This window comes from Pseudorca crassidens, chromosome 4, assembly GCF_039906515.1.
Source record: "Pseudorca crassidens isolate mPseCra1 chromosome 4, mPseCra1.hap1, whole genome shotgun sequence".
Classification (NCBI taxonomy): domain Eukaryota; kingdom Metazoa; phylum Chordata; class Mammalia; order Artiodactyla; family Delphinidae; genus Pseudorca; species Pseudorca crassidens.
In genome coordinates, this window is record NC_090299.1 from 37,349,448 (window position 1) to 37,368,615 (window position 19,168).

The window sequence follows — 19,168 nt, forward strand, 5'->3', positions numbered from 1 at the left end:
TTTATTTAAAAGTCAGTTAAGCCCCTCTCCTTCCTGAACAATTCAGTCCTGCAGCCATGGAGTGGGGCAGCGTAAGACGCGTGTCTGCAGCTTCGGGGAGCTGTCGTTTCCCAGGGCAGGTCAGAGTGTGAGCAAGCTGAGGAGGGGTGGCTCAGCATGGGCAGTGAGAGCCTGAGCAAGGACAGAGGCGTGTCCACATGGGGGAGGAGTGGCAGTGGAGGTGGCAAGTTGGTGATATACAAGGGGGACTGATCAAATAGTAAGTATATACGGATAATGGGAGCCAGGTTTCACACTCAGGGGAGTGAAAGGGAAATTGGATTGGAATGAAAAGTACTGGTGTGAACTCATGGTTTTCATTTTACATAAGTAGATATAGAAATGAAATATGGTTGTAAATGTGTATGCGTGTCTAGGTCTGCAAACACATACACATTTTTCCTGGTTCTGTCCACTGAGAGGGCCTGGACGCACCGATATCCCAGTAGCAATAAGAATACTTAGCACTCAGATCTTGGCTTCTTAATAGCAATTTCAGCTTCCAGGAACCAGCGCTCCTTGGAGAAATGGCTGATTCTGGGGCTGGGTCAGGGAAGGTATAAAATGAGCCTGGAACATTTTGTTGTGCCAGAAAGCAAGGAACGAACGGCTCAGAGAGTGATGGGGACATGCAAAAAGGACATAAGCCAGTTTGAAGGGGCTTCTGCTGACCACATTAGAGACAATTGGACCGTCAAAATACATGGTAGCAGATTATAACCCATTGAATAAAGTAGGGCATCATGAGCCCATCTAGAGAGGAATAAATAAATGAGTAAATTGAAAGTTTGAAATTGATAATTGCATAGTATCTAAGCAGTCCCTCCCCCCAGACTTATTAATTACAAAGAGGAAAGAGTAACTTTACGGTTACAGCCACTACCTTAATCAAGTGATCAAAGTGAAATCATGTACAGCCTGATAGGATGAAATGAGAAGTATGGAAATAGAATATCACTTCTATCATATCATATTGTTTTTATACCAGAGATGCATAACCTGAATCCAACCACGAGGAAAGGTCAGACAAACTCAGATTGAGGGACGTCTTACAGAATAACTGGCGTGTATCAAGGATTTGAAACTCAAGGAAAGGCTAAGATCTGTTTAATCCAAAGGAGACTAAAGAGAAACGACAACTAGATGCAGTCAGTGTGTGACTCTGAACTGAATTTTTTTCTTATAAAGGATATTATTGAGATCTGGTCAAATTAGAATGGGGTCTAGGGAGAGGATGGGAGAAATGTATCAATGTGAATTTCCTGATACAGATGGTTGTATTCTGACTGTATCAAAGAATGTTCTTGTTTTTAGGAAGTACTAAAATATTCAGAGTTGAAGGGGCATCAGGTTGGCAACTTACTCTCCAATGGTTCAGGAAAAAGCATTCTTCGAACTGCAGACTTCTCTGCATGTGATTATTTCACAATAAAATAAAACCCTGCAAGATCCCATTTCACACATGTTAGAATGGCTAAAATAAAAGTGATAAATGTTAGGGAGGATATGCAGCAACTGGAACTCTCATTTATGGCTGGTTAATAATTGGAACTCTGATTTATGGCTACTTACTTCTAATAAAGTAACTCTTTATTAGAACCAGCCAGGGACTTCCCTGGTGGTGCAGTGGTAAGACTCCACGCTCCCAATGCAGGGGGCCCGGGTTCGATCCCTAGTCAGGGAACTAGATCCCACATGCCACAACTAAGGAGCTGGTGAGCCACAACTAAGGAGCCCACCTGCCGCAACTAAGACCCGGCGCAACCAAATAAATAAATAATAAGAAATTTAAGAAAAAGAAAAGAAAAGTGTGTATTAACAACCAATTTATTAAAAAAAAAAAAAAAGAACCAGCCAAATATTTCTCCAAAGTTAAATGACCACCCAATGACCCAGCAATTCCACACCTAGGTTCTTTATGCCTAGAACGTCCTTTCTGCTTTTCTGTGCCTGGCAAAACTTTACTCCTCTTTCAAGAGTTTGCCTAAGTGACACTTCCCCTGAGAAGCCCCCAGTTATTTCCACTCTCTGAATTAGTAGCAGTAAGAATTTATAAAGTACTTACCTTTTCCATAGTACTTTTTTTTTTTGGTCTGCTGTGTTATTTAGTCTTTGCAATGACTTTGAGTGTTAATATTGGAAGGATACCAGAAGCCAGGTTTCTCATTATCAAAGAAGTGAAACGAAAAAAGGTAGAAGGAACCTTGTTTTATTGGTTGGAACAGAAGATACTGGAAGCTGCTCTACAGATATGGAAACTGAGGCCCAGTGCTTACAAGGTGAGCCAGGGCAGCACCTACTGCGTGCCAACCTCTGTGCTAGGTCGGTTGTCACAGGTGATCTCATTCAATGTTTACAAGAACCTTTTTAGAAAAGCGCTATTTAATTCATTTTGCAGATAAAGAAAATTCAGCAAAGAGGATTTAAAAAACAAAACAAAACAAAATACCTGTCACATTGCAGATAAGTGGCAGACTAGAGGCTACTCTGCAGATAAGCTGCAGACTAGGATCCAAGCCCACTTTTGTCTCCAAACATATTTCTAAACATATTTGTCTGTCTCAGGCAGTCAATCAGCCAGTGGTTTAAGGACCCAGTCTCCAACCGCCATGGATGTGTGGAATTACTGGAGTAACCTGTCAGCCAAGACAGTCTAGGAGGACATCAGACCAGTCCTACTGAGGAACATGGCTGAGGTCAAGGCTGTGCACACTCAAGCAGTTTGTGGCTGCCCCCCGCCCCGAGACCTCTCCCCTGCTGATCTACCAAGACTCCTCAAATCCTTCCCCCTCCACAGCACCAACCCAGAAGATGAGCACTAGTTGGCCCCTAATTGGAAGACCCTGCTGAGTCCCTTGCAAAGATTACAGCAGTGTTCTCCCTTCTCTGATTTTTTTGATTTTTTTTTTTTTTTTTTTTTTTTAGATTTTTGGCCACACCACGCAGCATGTGGGATCTTAGTTCCCAAACCAGGGATCGAACCCGTGCCCCTTGCAGTGGACGTGTGGGGTCTTAACCACTGGACCACCAGGGAAGTCCCTGAATTTTTTGAATTACTAATGGATTTTGTCAGCTGTTTTCTTCTGTTCCTCCATTGGTCTGCATCTTGTCAGAATAAAAAATGTGTATTTCTTTAGGATTTCACAAGACTATCCCACCCCTCTGCCTTTTCTTATTACCCAGTGATAGTAGCGGCAGTAGTAAGAGTGGTAGTAATAGCTCATTTTTTTAGCTCTTGCTCTAGACTGTGGTCTAGAGCACCTTTTCCTCTGCTTATTGACTACTCGTATATTTGCTTCTTTGAGATGTCTGTTCAAGTCTTTAACCCATTTCTTTACCAGATTGTTTGTCTTTTTATTGTTGACTTGTAATGGAGTTATTTTTGTATAGCCTGCATACAAGTTCCTTGTTCGATATGTGCTACAAATATGTTTCCCTGTTCTGTGGCTTGTCTGTTCATTTTCTTAAAGGTGTCCTTTGATGAGCAGAAACTCTTAATTTTGAGGAAGTCCAATTTATCTGTTTTTATATTGTCTACCGAGTTAGTCTTTCATGTTTTCTTCTGGGATCTTTGTGAGTCTAGGTTTTATGTTTAGGCCCATCATCTATCTCAGATTAATTTTTTGATATAGTGAGATGAGGTTGAGGTTCATTTTATTCCATATAAATATCCACTTATTCCAGCAATATTTCAGCTTTCTTTTCCTCATTGAGTTGACCTGGCACCTTTGTCAAAAATCAATTGACCATACATATATATCTGTTTCTGGACTCTTTATTCAGTGTTATTAATCAGAATTTTTTATTCTGGTACCTCACTATCTTGATTACTGTGGCTTTGTAGTAAATCTTGAAGTCAGCTGATGTTAGTCCTCCAAATTTCTGCTTTTTCAATATTATTTTTGCTATTCTAGATCCTTTGTATATTTCCATAGAAAGTTTAGAATCAGCTTGTCAGCTTCTTCAGAAAACCTGCTGGGATTTTTATAGGGATCATATCGAACCTATATATAAATTTAGGGAGAATGGATGTCTTAATGCCTATCTACAAGCATGGTATATCTTTTCATTGATTTCTATCTTTATATTTAAATTTCTTTTTCTTAGCAATATTTTGTCATTTTCAGCGTAGTAGAGGTGTTACTCATCTTTTGTTAAATTCCTAGATTTTTTGAAGCTCTTGTAAGTGGTATTGTTTTATTAATTTTCCTTTTCAATTTCTCATTGCTAGTATATAGAAAATACAATTAATATTTGTATCTGCAAAATAACTTTCTGTCCTGCAACCTTAATTAATTCACATATTAGTTCTAGCAGCCTTTTTGTAAATTCTGTGTAATTTTCTGCATAAACAATGATGCCATATATAAATAACGTAATCTTTATACCTTTTATTTCTTTTTCTTGCTTTATTGCACTGCCTAGGATGTGGGCCTCCAGTACCATGTTGAATAGAAGTGGTTAGAATGGACATCCTTGCCTTGTTCCTAATTATGGGGCAAGGATTTATTGCTTCACATTAAGTGTGATGTTAGCTATAGGTATTCTGTAGCTCTTCATCAGGTTAGGAAATTCCCTTCTTTGTCAGGGGTTCCCAAGACTGCCCTCAGGTTTAATGATTTGCTAGAAGGACTCACAGAACCCAGAAAATCTGTTATACTCATGGTATAGTATTACAGTGAAAAGAAACAGATTAGGATCAGCAAAGGTAAAAGGCACGTAAGGCAAAGTCCAGGAGCCACCAGATGCAAGCTTCTTGTTGTCCTCCCAATGGAATAGCGCGGACAGTGCTTAATTCTCCCAGCAATGAGAATGTGTGATGTGGGACAACATGTACACAGTATTTGTCAACCAGGGAAGCCCACAGGATTTCATTGGGGATCAGTCATGTATGCATGGAGCACCCAAGCTGCTGGCTTTAGTTAATCAGTCTCTAGTCCCTCCAGAGGTCGAACTCATACAGCTTGGTCCAAGACCCCAACATTAATCACATTGTTAGTGTAAACTGTCTGGTGTGGTCCAAGGCCCCAGGCGTACAAGAACAGCCTTTATCAGGCAGGATGTTCTCAGAGCTTGGTGGTTATCTCCCAGGAACTGGTCCAGGGCCAGTTTCTTTGAAATGTGTAGAGTTGGAACACCCAAACCTGCTGCATCAACCCTTTCCTGCACACTCTCTAGTACTAGTTCGGTGAAACATTTTATTATGAAGGTATCTTGAATTTTTCAAATGCTTTTTCTGCATCTAATGAGATGATCATGTGCTTTTCTTTTCTGTTAATGTGTATTACACTGATCGATTTTAAGATGTTAAACCAACTCTGCCTTCCTGGGATAAACCCCACTTGGCCATGATGCATTGCTGTTTTTATACATTGTTAAATTCAGTTTGCTTATATTTTGTTAAGGATGTTTGCATTTATGTTCATGAAGGTATTTGTCTAATTTTCCTTTCTTGTCATATCTTTGTTAGATTTCCATATCAGGGTAATGCTGGCCTCATAAAATGATTTGTAATTGTTCTCTCTCCTCTCTTGTTGCCCAGGTATACTACATCCCTACCTTCTTTCTCATCTTAGGGAAAAACATTTAGCCTTTCACCATAAGGTATGATGTTAACTGTAGATTTTTTGTAGATGTCTTCTATCAGATTAAGGAAGTTCCCTCCTATACGCACTTCTCTTCACCTTGCTTGATTTGCTCCACAGCAGTATAGAGAGTTATTCTTCATTCCTTACAGCTCCATAGTACTCCAGAGTTTATTAAGCCAGTTCCAGGTTGATGGACATATGGTTAGTTTTCAGGATTTTGCTGTATTAAAATTGAATTACAAAATTGCTACAATGAATAGCCTTGCACCTACTTTTTCATATTATTGCTGTATCTTTGGGATAGAGTCATAGAAGTCATTTCTGGGTTAGAAAGTAAATATAATTTTGCTAGATATTACCAAATTTCCCTCCATAGGTGTTAACACCATTTGGCATTTTTTTATGCAATTCAAAATAAATTGCAAACATCAGTACACTTATCCTTAAATACTTCAGCATGTATATCATTAACTAGAGTTCAATATTTATTTACAGTTTTTCGGACTATTCTTGCATGTTTCCAAATGAATTTTATAATTGACTTGTCTGACTTCAAGATGGCGGGGGGGGAACCTGGTGATATTTTTATTGGGATCACATTATATTTTTAAATTAGGGAGAACTAACAGCTTTATGGTATTTCTTTTTTCAATCCAAGAACATGATATATCTTTTCATTTGTTACAGTATTTTTTTTTATCTTTCAAGAACATCTGTGAGTTTTGGGCTTTTCTTGCTAAGTTTATGCTGCAATTTTTGTTGTTATTGTTAGTTTTTTAATCTTTTTTGTTTTGGCTATTGCAAATGGAGTCTTCTCTTTCATTGTATCTTCCAACTCTAAACCAGGTACTTTTTGATGAACATCTAAGTCATTTTTTTGTTATTATAAGCAGTGCTGAATATCCTTGAAACTATATCTTTGTGCATATCTATGATACTTAGAATAGCAGATGTATTTTTCAAAGATGGCTGCACCCAAACATATCCCATGCCCCATGGTCTTACTAAAATGTGATTTTGTTACTGCTTCATTGAGTGTGAGATATGAGGTCTGTATTCCCTCTCCTTGAACCTGAGTGGACCATTGCAACTGCCTGGGCAGTGGAATATGACAGAAATGACAGTTTGTTATAAACTGAGGCTGAGGCTGTTATAAAAGGCCTCGAAGCTTTTACCGTAGTCTCTGAGACTGCTTTCTTTGGGGGAAGCCAGCTGCCATGCCAGGTAACACATTGACATGGCCCCACGAGGAAGAGATGAGGCTCCTCCCAGCACCAACACGGAGCTGTGTGAATGAGCTTCCCTGGAAGTGAACCCCCCAGCCCCAGTCAAGCCTTCAGATGGTGGGGCCCCATTGCCCTATAACGGTACCCTCATGAGTCAGAACCGCCCAGCCAAGCTGCTCCCAAATTCCTGACCCCAGAAACATGGATAGATGGTAAATAATTAATATTGTTTCAAGGCACTAAATTTTAGAGTGGTCTGTTACTCAGCCATAGTAACTGGAACACTTAACATGATTGATATTATAATTACTTTTGAAATTTCTATTGTTAATGTTGTAGAGGAGCATTTCCAAAACAGCCTTTCTTAGAACACTAGTCTGTTGTGTTTTGGGTTCCCTAAGGTCACATCCCAGCCCAGTTACTAACTGTGTGACCTGGGCAAGGTTCTTAACTTCCCTATACCTCAGTTTCCTCCTCTGTAAAAAGGCCATTAATACTAGTAACTACTTTATAGGGATGTATGACATTAAATAAATTTATGCATATACAGTGCTTAGAAAAGTGCCCAATACCTGATAAGCCCTCGGTAAACGTTAGCTGGCATTAATTATATCATCCTTATATGCATTTACATTGTCCTTTTTATTTTTAGTCCTTCTGCCTAGTAACGTGGAAATTATCTTAGATCTTTTTAGCAATCTGCCTAGAATTTTCATAGTGCTGTATGAATTCCAATACAAGGCCCGTTGTTTCATAACCGGGTTGTTTTTCCTCGTATTAGCCATTTATTGACAATTGTAAAGTATCCGTTCGTTCAACCTATATTTATTAAACACTAAATGGCACACACTCATCTAGAACCTAGGGCCACACAGCAACTACGACTTATGAAGTCAGGTACCCTGCTCTCAGAGCGTGCACTGCAGTGGAGTGAGACGGCCAGTAAAGAAATGAACGAGCAGGATGGTTCCAGACTGCAGTGACTGCTGGGGAGAAGACAGACAGGGGCACAGAGTAACAGGAGGAGGCCTGTTTTAGGTAGGAGAGTCAGGAGGCCTCTGTGAGCGTGTGAGGTTGCACCTGGCCCTGAGGGTGGAAGAGAATACACTGTGGGAGGAGCCCAGGGCCAGTGCCAAGTGCTGAGGCTTAGGGACCTGAGTCAAGGCCTTGCCCCCCAGTGGATATGTAAAGACTTGTGCTTTTATGGTTCAGTTATTTTCAGATATTACTTATATGTCATATTTGTTATATAACACGTGCGTGTGTGTAGTCAGCAACACTTTTGCATTGGTGTAAGACAACCAGCTTCTTGGGTTTGTTGAACTTAGAGCAGTCGGCCTTCGCTGCCCACGTGTAGAGTGTGGGTTCAGGAGGTTGGGCTGTTCTGGTGTCCTTTCCTTTGGTGCGTCCTGATGGCACTCGTCCTGCTGCGTGCTATGGCTGGGGGTGTGCGGTCTGCCATGTATTAAGTGCCCCACTAGAGCTGTGTGGGGATGGCCGCTGGGCCCAGGGCAGCGGCTCTGCTCTCCCCCAGAGGGCACAGAGCAAGCGTGAGGGCCACGTGTGACTCCTCTCTGCTTTTAGGCGGAATCCTGTGTAAGTAAATGATATGACTGCTAATTTTTTATCTTTAGATCTAAGCTGGAACCAGAACCAAATACAAAGACAAGACAATCCATGTCTTCTGAGAAAGTTTCACAGAATCCTTCAAAAGACTCTGAAGAAAGACCTGTCACTGAAGAATTTCCAGGTATGAATTAAAATCAGAATCTTGCCTTGCGCCTCTTCCTTGTGACACGTTGGCCAAAATACAAAGCAGAAAAAGAAGGAACACAGCCCCAGACATCTTGTGGTGTTAGTATTTGCATAAAGCAAAGGAAACACGGAAGTGTCAGTCTTTTTTGGTCACAGTTGGATCTTAATGCCGCCGCAGGGGCGGGGTGGGAGGATCCCCCAGTCACCTGGCAGCCGCCAAGGTCCAGAGAAAGGGCCTGAGTTGCTGCGCACCAGTGGGGTGGGGACTGGAGACTTAGAACCTGGAAGAATCATGGGGATCTCTGCCTGTCAGTCTCAGGAACGGTGGGGCGCTGCCTCCCCTGCACCCACGCAGTGCACTGTCAGCACTGACCTTGCCTGGACCTGACCATCCTGCCTTGGGGCGGAGCCTGTGGTGTCAGCCGCCTTTGTCAGCCAATTGAGCCAATAGGACAAAATGCAAGTCTGGGTTTATAAACTTCCTGTCTTCATGTTTGCTAGCCGGCCCATAACTTAGAACAGCTCCTAACACATGGTAGATGCTGGATAAATACAGTGTCTCTGTAAAGTCTGGAAATATAGGGGAATGTATATATAATGCTGTCGGGGACATCTTCAATCCATGTGTCTGGCCAGGGTGGCCACCCTGTGTAGGGGATGCATGCTTAGTTTGCTGTACCTCAGAGGCACATGAGATTTTGCTTTGTGTGAATCCCAGGATGCTGAGGCCCGAGAGTCTCCCTCGCCTCCTCTTCTATACTCTCACAATGGCTGTCATTTACTGCATGCCTCCCAGGTACTAGGCGCTGTCCTGAATCTTCACAGACATCACCACCATCCTTGTAGCAGCCCTCTGGGATGGATTTTATGACCTTTTTCTTGTCCAAGTTAAAAGTTCATAAATGGTGGACCTGGCATTTCCATGTGCATCTGTGCTGCCCTTCCATCTAATTTATTCCCTGCATATTGCAAGCGAGGGAATTCAGAATGCATTTGGGGCTTTGTGAGCCTGAAAGATGCCAGAGGCCTTTCTGTAGCTGAAAACAGCTTCTGTGGGAAGGGCAAGGAGACTGGCGTTCAGTGACCACCCCCTTCATTGTGCTGGGCACCCACTGGGGGTGTCAACAAATCAAGTCTCACTGAGTCTTTTGAGGTGTTATTGTCATCATTTTATGTGTGAGGAAACAGAGCTTTGAAGAAATTATATAACCTATCAAAAGTCAAATAACAAGATAAGAGCGTCACTGGGATTCCAGGTGTGGGTCACTCTATGTCGAGCCTGAGCCCATCCTCTCTGGAGGCTGCCTTGTCCCATAGGCCAGAGGCCTCGCACACACCCTCCTATGCCCATCTCCGCTTGTTCCTAATGAGGGAAAACCCCAGCATCAGTCACAAAGTGATGGGGCCCTGCTTTTCGTAAACAGTACATAGGGGTATCATATCTAAATTTACTCCTGCCAGACATAGCTGCTCGACCCTTTATCCATCCATTCATTCATTCAGGAGCTATTGTCAGGGCTGCTGAGAGTGGGGAGAAGCCAGTCCAGAGTCTTGGGGCCCAGGTGAGGGTAAATCTCACGTAGAGAGAGTCTGCCCTTGCTGGGTCCCTCGCTCACACTGAGAATTGTTATGCCAGGCACTGCGCTAGGTGTTGGGGATACGGGAGCGAGTAGAAAATAGGCACATGTGCTTGCAGTCCAGAGGGGAACAGATGGTAATGGAATATTACACAACTGGGTACACAGTCAGTCTGTGCTATAAGAGAGGGGGTCCTGGTAATAGAGATATGGCCCACTGGAGAGGTCGGAGTCCTTGAGGTTTCAGTAAGACCCAAGGGCAGTGAGGAGTGAGCCATGTGGCTCTCTGTGGGAAGAGAGTCAAGGCAAAGGAAGCAGAAGTGCCTGGTGTGCTAATGAGCAGCCGGGAGGCTGCAGAGTAAGGGAAGAGCAGAGGGACAGGAAGCAAGCAAGTACCAGGGCACCAAGGTCATGGGGCCTTCCGGGCCACGGGAGAGCTGTTTACTCTGAGTGAGGTGGGAGGCCACCAGGATGCTTGCACAGAGGACTGTCACACAGAGGACTACATTTGAGCAGGGTCCCTCTGGCTGCTCTGTTGAAATAGATTGTTTAGGGGATGAAGAAGCAAAATAGGGACAGTTAGGAGGCTGCTAACGTCTCCTAGGAACAAGGTGGTGGTGCCCCTCACCAAGCATGGTAGCAGGGACGTGGAGAAGCGGTGGAATTCTGGATATATTTTGAAAGTTGAGCCACAGAATGTGCTCCCTGGACGTGGGGCATGAGGAGGAGATGGGGCAAGAAGGCTGCAGTGGTTGTTGGCAGTGGGAAGAAGGTGGCTGCCCTTCACTGAGTTGTGGAAGGCTGAGGGGGGGCAGGCTGGGGGCTGCAGATCAGCTCAGTGTGGAGTATGTTAATTTAGGGATGTCTGGCACAGAGGTTGAGCAGGAAGTTGGGTTTATGAGTCTAGAGGTCAGGGGACAGGTCTTTAGATCACGTCAATCCCATGAGACAGGCTGGGATCCCTGAGGAATGAGGGTCAGTAGAAAGAGGATGACGCACTAAGCCTCCCGATCTGGTCTTCCCTGTTCTGTCTTTCTCCCCGGCACTTGTCACTACCGTTCTATATGTTTGACTCATTTATATCCTTTATGCTCTGGCTCCCCTACTAAAACTTAAGTTCCACAAGGACAGGAATTTCTGTATGTGCTTTGTTCATTGCTGTAACACTGGCACCCAGAACAATACCTGGCACATAGGAGGTGCTCATTAAATCTTTGTTGAAGAAAATGAATGAATGAAGACTCTATTTGGAGCACTGATTGCTTTTAGTTGCTGTGGAAATATTTCCTGAAGCAAAAGGAACTTAATGCCTCTCGGTGGTAGAAAACAAATGGTCAATGAGAGAATGCTGTTCCTCACGGTTTATATTTTTATCTTAAAGTCAGTATTTGGATGCTTTATAATCACGAAGTTATCTCCTGACTAAGCCAGCCCACCAAAATGTTGAGAGAACCCTCCAGTTTAGCTTCTGATCAACGTGTAGGAGCAGAATGGTGTGAAGGGTGTCTCTCTGGAGGCCGTCAAGGTCCCAGCTGCAGCATTTAGTGGCACTTCCGAGAACCATTTCCCCCATTTTGTAAATACATCTCAGGACTCCTCCCGCCCCATCTTGGTCCTCTCTTGCTTTTTCCCCTGTATCCTGGCCCCTGCTGCCGCTGCTGGCTCCACTTCACTGTCCCCACAGCTCCACCCGGCAGCTCTTTCCTCCGTGGTCATTTGGTGATGCTTATTTCTGAGCCATCTCTTCCTTGGTTATGTGGAGTCCCAAAGGGTAATAAAATCTTAACTAGTGCTCTTTAAAAATGTGCACACTTTATGTACAAATTCCTGCATATATAACAGGCTTTTTCTACCTCATTTTGTTTGTTTTTCCCAAAAGAAAGCTATTACCATTGCTGTACCCCACCTTTATCTATTTTCTGTTCATGGAGATGGGCCATCCCTTCCTCTGAGTGAGAGGGAAGGGAAAGCACAGTGGTTGCAGTGTGATGTCATGGAAGGGTCGTGAACCTTGGTTTCACAGTCTGGCCTCTGTCCTGCACCATGACCTTGGACAAGTTATTTGAACTCTGAGCCTCAACTTTCTTATAGTATCATGTGGCTGTGGTTTGTTGTGAGCATTTCAGGAGCTAGTGTAAAGGGCCAGGCAGTGTCTGGCATGTGCAGTAGGGCTCCACAAAGAGCACATTTTGCGTTAGTTCGTAGAGCAGCTATGACGAGATCCATTGCTAGACACTAAGGATTGGGCAGGATTCTTTTTCAAATGAGTACTGGAAGTCAATTAGTAGGCTGGCCAAGATAGCAAAGGCAATTAGGAAGGCAAAGGAAATGAAAGTCTAGATTAGGAAGGAAGTTTTTTCTATTTACAAACTGCCTGGTATTGTGTATGGAAAATTTTAAGGAATCCACCAATAAAAGAAGTAGTAAATGAGTTCAGCAAGGTTGCAGGATACAAAACCATTATACAGAGATTTCATTTCTGTATACTTTCAATGAACAATCCAAAAATGGAATTTAAAAGGAACAATTCCTTTATGATAGCATCAAAAAGAATAAATTCAACAAAAATGTAAAACATACTTTGAAGGCTGCAAATCATTGTTGAAAGAAATTAAAAATGATCCAAATAAATTGAAAAATATCCCAAGATCATGAATCAGAAGAATTAGTGTTGTTAAGATGGCAGTACACCCCAAAATGATCTACAGTTTCAATGCATTCCTCTTCAGAATCCCAGCTGATTTCTTTGTGAAAATTGACAAATTGATTCTAAAATCCATGAGGAAGTGCAGGGAACTCAGGATAACCAAAACAGTCTTGGTAAAGAAAAAAGTAGGAGGACTCACACTTCCCAATTTCGAAACCTACTACAAAGCAACAGTAATCAAGACAGTGTGGTACTGGCACAAGGACGGACATATGGATCAATGGGACAGAATTGAGAATCCAGAATTAAAACCGTGTGGCTCTGGTCAACTGAGTTCCAACTGGGGGACCAAGATCATTCAAGGGGGCAAGAACGGTCTCTTCAACAAATGGCGCTGGGAAAATTGGATATCCACATGCAAAAGAACAAAGTTTGACACTTAACTCACACCATTTATAAAAAAGTAACTCAAATAGACCAAAGACCTACACAGAGCTAAAACCCTAAAACTCTTATAAGAGAGCATAGGGCTGGGGCTTCCCTGGTGGCGCAGTGGTTGAGAATCTGCCGGCCAATGCAGGGGACACGGGTTCGAGCCCTGGTCTGGGAAGATCCCACATGCTGCGGAGCAACTGGGCCCGTGAGCCACAATTACTGAGCCTGCGCGCCTGGAGCCTGTGCTCCGCAACGAGAGGCCGCGATAGTGAGAGGCCCGCGCACCGCGATGAAGAGTGGCCCCCGCTTGCCACAACTAGAGAAAGCCCACGCACAGAAACGAAGACCCAACACAGCCATAAATTAATTAATTAATTTAAAAAAAAAAAGCATAGGGCTAAATCTTCCTGACCTCAGATTTGACAAAAGATTAACAAGGATATGACACCAAAACACAAGCAACAAAAGGAAAAATTAGATAAACTGGGCTTCACCAAAATTAAAAGCTTTTGTGCTTTAAAGGTTAAAAAGAAAAGAAAGTGAAAAAAGCCCACAGAATGGGAGAAAATATTTGAAAATCATATATCTGATAAGGGGTCTATATCTAGAACATGGAAAGAACTTTTACAAGTCAATAAGAAAATGATAACCCAATGGCAAAGGGTCTGAATAGAAATCTCTCCGAGGAAGAAATACAAATAGCCAAAAAGCACACGAAAAGATGCACAACATCATTAGTAATCAGGGAAATGCAAATCAAAAGCACAATGAGATTCCACTTCACACCTACCAGGATGGCTAGAATGAAAAAGGCTGACGATAAGTGCGTTTGCAGGATGTGGAGAAATCAGAACTCTCCTGCAGGTATAAGTTCTCCAGGCAGCGGGACCAGCCAGTGAAAAGATCAAGGAGGGAGAAATGAGCTGGCATATTTCCACATGCGTGCACACACATGTACACGCACACACACTCACACTCACAAGAGGGAGGCACCAGTGAGAATGGCACAAGGAGGGGGGAGAGACGGAGGCAGAGGCCTGATCACACAGGGCCCTACAGGCCGTGGGAAAGGTTCAGCTCTGGGTCTGTGTGTAGTGAGGAGCCCTGGAGGTTGTTAAGCTGAGCATGACAAGGCCCGGGTCACATTTAAAACCTCCCTGACTACCGTGTGGAGCTGGAGTGGAGTGAGAAAAAGAGGAACCAAGTGGCCTTGTTGGGAATCTATTGCAGGAGGCCACACGCCGGCGGGATGAGGTGTCACCTGAGGGACGTGGTGGTGGAGATGGCCGCGGAGACAAGGGCTCAACCTCTGCTCACACTTGGGAACTGAAGGTTAGCCAGTAGGTAGGACGCGAGAGGTGAGGGAAAGAGAGCCATCAAGGGCAACTTCTAGGTTTGGGCTGGACTGACCAAGATGACGAAGGTGCGAGGGTCTGCAGTGAGGCCGGGAGGAGTGGGAGGGAGCAGAATCATATTCTGTGTGAGGTCTGAGATGCCTATTGGATTTTCAGGTGGAAATAATGAGTCCGTTGGAGTGAGCCTAGAGATCAGGGAAGAAATCAGGGCTGGAGGTCTTTGGGAGTCATAGGACATAGGCAGTTCAGAGCCGCGGGCCTGGATGCATCACCTAAGGGGAATGTGTGGGGAGGGGAGAAGCCTGCACAGACCTCCGTGGTGCTGCCAGTTTTCCAGGGCCTTTGCCATTTCATCTCCATCCCCACCTCGATGCTGGCAGGTAAATCTCGTCCCCCACACCCAGCTGGTTCCTCTTAGAGGTCGTATATCTGCCCTTTTCTCTGTGCCATTGGAAGACAGCTTTTTCCTGTCCATGGGCATTTTGCTAAGGTTATCTACAGTTAGCAGAAGGATTTTTAAAATCTGGGCTATGTGGTGTCTTTTTGCTTATCTTTTCAGGTTTTTCATTTTGCTTTTGAAACATGAGATGTAACTTAGAAAAAATACTTTAGTGTAGGACTAGGCGGTACACTTCTAGGCAGAGGGTGGTTTCTTGCTTGTCATACTCCTGTTTCTTAAAAAAGGCACTAGTCTTGTTATTTTTGATTTAGGCAGCACAATAAAGCACCTCTGTGGTCACAGCTGACCTTCTGTGCATGTCTGGGTTTAGTTTTTTTTCCTTCCATATTCTGACTCAGCCAGGATGAGATCTTTGTGGACCCATTTATAATTTGTTTCCTGACATTGGTTTCCACTAAGATGGGTACGGTTATTTGTGAATACTTCTTGCCCTTCTTCTCCAGTCAGTCACGGGTCCTGCCCTCAGTTGACAGGGAAGCTCAGATCCAGCCCCTGAGAAAGTGAGTAGTGCCAAAAAAGAGGGCACAGGTGGGAAAGACGTAGTCCACTCAGAGGTCCAGGGAACTTCAGGAGGAGGTGGTCCGGAGAAATGAGTCTGAACCTGAAAAAGGGGAAGCTTAGAATGTTCTAGGCAGAGGAAACAGCATGAGTAAATACTCAGAGGCCGGAAAGCGTGGGAGAGGTATGGAATGTAGTCAGTAAAGAAACCACTTCTGGGTCAGCAAAACTCACAGAAAGGGGAGGAGGAGTGGGCCTTAAGGTGGGAAAGGTGGATGGGGCCAGACCATACGGAGAGCCTTGAGTACTGGACCAAGGAGTCTGGACTTGAGTGCCTTGGCATCGTGGTGCAGGGAGGTCTGGGCAAAGCACTCGCATGGGGTGTGCCGTGCTTCAGGCTGATTCTTACAGCTGCAGGTCAGGGTGGCTCCAGGTGGCTGCAAAGGCTCTTAACAAACTTTCCATTCCAGCTCAGAGCTGATTTATGCTTCGTTCTGATGTGAATATGTTTTTGTGTTTCTAAATTTGATGTTCTTATCCTTAAAACACATAAAGGTAAAAGCTTGAGATGGATACAATAATGAGGTCAGGTAGGAGATAGAGGGCTCTAGGGGTGGGGGTGGGATGAGTGAAAAGTACAGATGTTCCACCTGAAGAATGTGGTCTCAGAAAAACACCTCTTCGGCTTCTAAAGATGTTTCCAACCTTTTATAAATATCATTTATATAAAAATTATGTATTATATTTATAGGTCCTATATTATATCTAAGTTATACATGTGTCTTTTATAAATATGATGACAGTTCTGGCAAAAACAGCCAATTTTTAAAAACTTGCACAGGGTCGCAGATGACTTGGAGTTTTTTTGTGATGACATATCCAGAATAATAACCATACCTTGTACATAGGTCTGCCTAATCTTCTTTCTCTAAATTGGTGCTATCATTATGTTCTTTTCCCTTATCAGTCTCAAAGCAAAAACTCTGGACTTTTGCCCATCTCATGGGGCTGAGAGCAGCTATGGGAAATTTACTGAGATTGGGGAAGAAAAGAAAAAGAAGCAGTATTTGCCTTTAAGTACTTGGCAACCCACTGACAAGCCCAGAGGCACTGCTGAGACACCCGACACAAAGTCACTTATACAAAAAAAAGACCCTATTACAGCCTCCGCCCAGGAGTGACGCTCCGCCTCCCCCCTCCCGCCCCCACCTTGCTCCCAGCCCACCCCTGGATGAGCCGCATAGGCCTCTCTATCAGGGTCCCCGGGTGGGGCAGCCCCTTCTGGGAGCTGTGCTGTTGTTCTGCTCTGTCAGAGATCTGGCCCATGTTTATGTGATCCCGGTCAAAGTGTTCTCTAGATTAAAAGTAAAATTACCACCAGTCAGCAGTCCATGCCCAGGTTCCCGTCCTGGAGTACATCAAAATGGACCAAAGCATGGACTGGCACACATGCCATTGTACTAGCAGAAAACCCAAAGTAACCAAAGGTTTATCAGTGGAGTTACAGTTACACAGAAAATTCCTTACAGTGGAATGTTATGCGGCAATTAAAAGAACAAGGTAGGGCTTCCCTGGTGGCGCAGTGGTTGAGAGTCCGCCTGCCGATATAGGAGACACGGGTTCGTGCCCTGGTCCGGGAGGATCCCACATGCCGTGGAGCGGCTGGGCCCATGAGCCATGGCCGCTGAGCCTGCGCATTCGGAGCCTGTGCTCCGCAGCAGGAGAGGCCACAACAGTGAGAGGCCCGCATACCGCAAAAAAAAAAAAAAAAAAAAAGAAAGAACAAGGTAGATATATGTGAAATGACATTGGGTAATCACCCAGATGCATTGTTAAGTTATAAAAAGCAAGTTTTAGAACAATGTGTTACCACTGATATCTTTGTGAAAAGCACACTGCCACACACACAGAGAACTATAAATTATCTCTAGGCTGCGGAGGAGGCAGGGAATTGCATATCTGTGTGTGTGTGTGTGTGTGTGAGTGTGCTGGATAGAGCCTGCGAGACTCCATCAAAGCATTGACAAACAGTGGTTACTTCTGGGAGGGGAATGGGATTGGCGTGGTATGTCATTTCCTCTATTTTTTATATATGTATATATATATATATTTTTAATGAAATTACCCATACATTTTGCAGTCTTTAAAAAGTAGAGGGAGGGGTATAAGCATACGAGTATGTGATTTGAAGTCAAGTCCACTTGAAAACTGGTCCTGAAGAACGTCCATTTGGTTTGCGACCATTACTGAGATCAGGGCAATACTGAAACTGTGCATGGGTCCCATCTACACACACACACACACACACACACACACACACACACACACACACACACACACACACACACACACACACACACACACACACACACACACACACACACACACACACACACACACACACACACACACACACACACACACACACACCCCTTTACATTGTAAAGAGTCATGCTGCAGTGCTTGAATATTAACCAACAGATAGTCGAATGTGGACAAAGCTCTATGATTTCCTTCCATCTCATGTTTTTAAATATGCCTGCATCCTAAGACAACCTATATCTAAAGTGAATATTTTGCCTTCTGCCTACTTTCAATTTCTTTTTTTTTTTTAACAGAAAAGATTCCGGCCGAAGCACAACCTGAATTGGGAACCTGGGGAGATGGGAAAGGTGAAGATGAATTATCCCCAGAAGAAATACAAATGGTAATGCTATTCTCTGCCTAATCATGTATTTTTAACTAGTTTTAGTAAGAATATTTCATTGAGTAGGAGGTCATCCTAAATGCCCTTGCCCTCGTTTTTATACTGAGTTTTAAAAATTATAAATAAATATTTTAGATCAATTTTCCACTTGATTTCCAGATTCTTAGTATGCTTTTCTTATGTTTTAAATTTGCAGTAGCTTAAAGAAGAAATTGCCTTGGAATAATTTTATTAATATTAGATGTCTTTTCAGTGGCAGTAAAATAGTCTTCTATTCTAAATGGGTCTTTTATAATCGCTGCTATGGTGCTTTTTAATTGTTTGAATTACTGGTGCATGGTAATGTGAAGAAAGCATAAGTAATGGCTGAAGAATGAAAAGAGTAACACCTTAACTGCGAATATCACCTCCTTTTATTTACCTGTCCCCTAGCTGCCAATTGTAGTTTATTATCTCTGGGTGAGTTTCAAAAGAAAAGGGACAGATTTGGCCAGAGCCCCTACCTGTTCGTTTACAGCCGGGTCTATGCACAGCTGTCTGGACATCGGTGTGACAGAGCCACATGGAGTACGTGTACCTGGGGTTGGGAACAGATGTGTCCTAGAGCTGCCCTGGTGGGATGCGGGCCTTGCCCAAAGAGCTGAGAAGCCGGTTCCCACATAGTCCCCCTCCAGTGGCTGTGCCTGGCAAATGACATCTTAATTTGCAGCTGTTTACGGTGGACAGAGCTCTTTAGTGCTTGTTTTATCCGTGATAGTCTCAGTAATCACACTAAGAGGTGTTGGGGCATTACTGTCTTCTTGTAACTTTGGCAAAAAGCCGTCGGCTCTCTTGTCCAAGGGCCCCTCATTAGTAAGTGGTTGAGCCTATCTGCAGTCAGC

The 19,168-nt window shown here is 43.6% G+C and overlaps 1 protein-coding gene across 2 annotated transcripts in view; it reads left to right on the forward strand.

The window, feature by feature from the left end:
- The window catches only part of STX18 (syntaxin 18), a 121,179-nt gene that overhangs the window by 88,169 nt on the left and 13,842 nt on the right, over nucleotides 1-19,168 (forward strand). For both annotated transcript variants that reach the window (XM_067735500.1, XM_067735501.1), the window contains exons 6-7: nucleotides 8,488-8,603; nucleotides 18,199-18,287. In XM_067735500.1, the coding sequence (XP_067591601.1) occupies nucleotides 8,488-8,603; nucleotides 18,199-18,287 (205 nt within the window). The remainder of the gene's footprint in view (nucleotides 1-8,487; nucleotides 8,604-18,198; nucleotides 18,288-19,168) is intronic.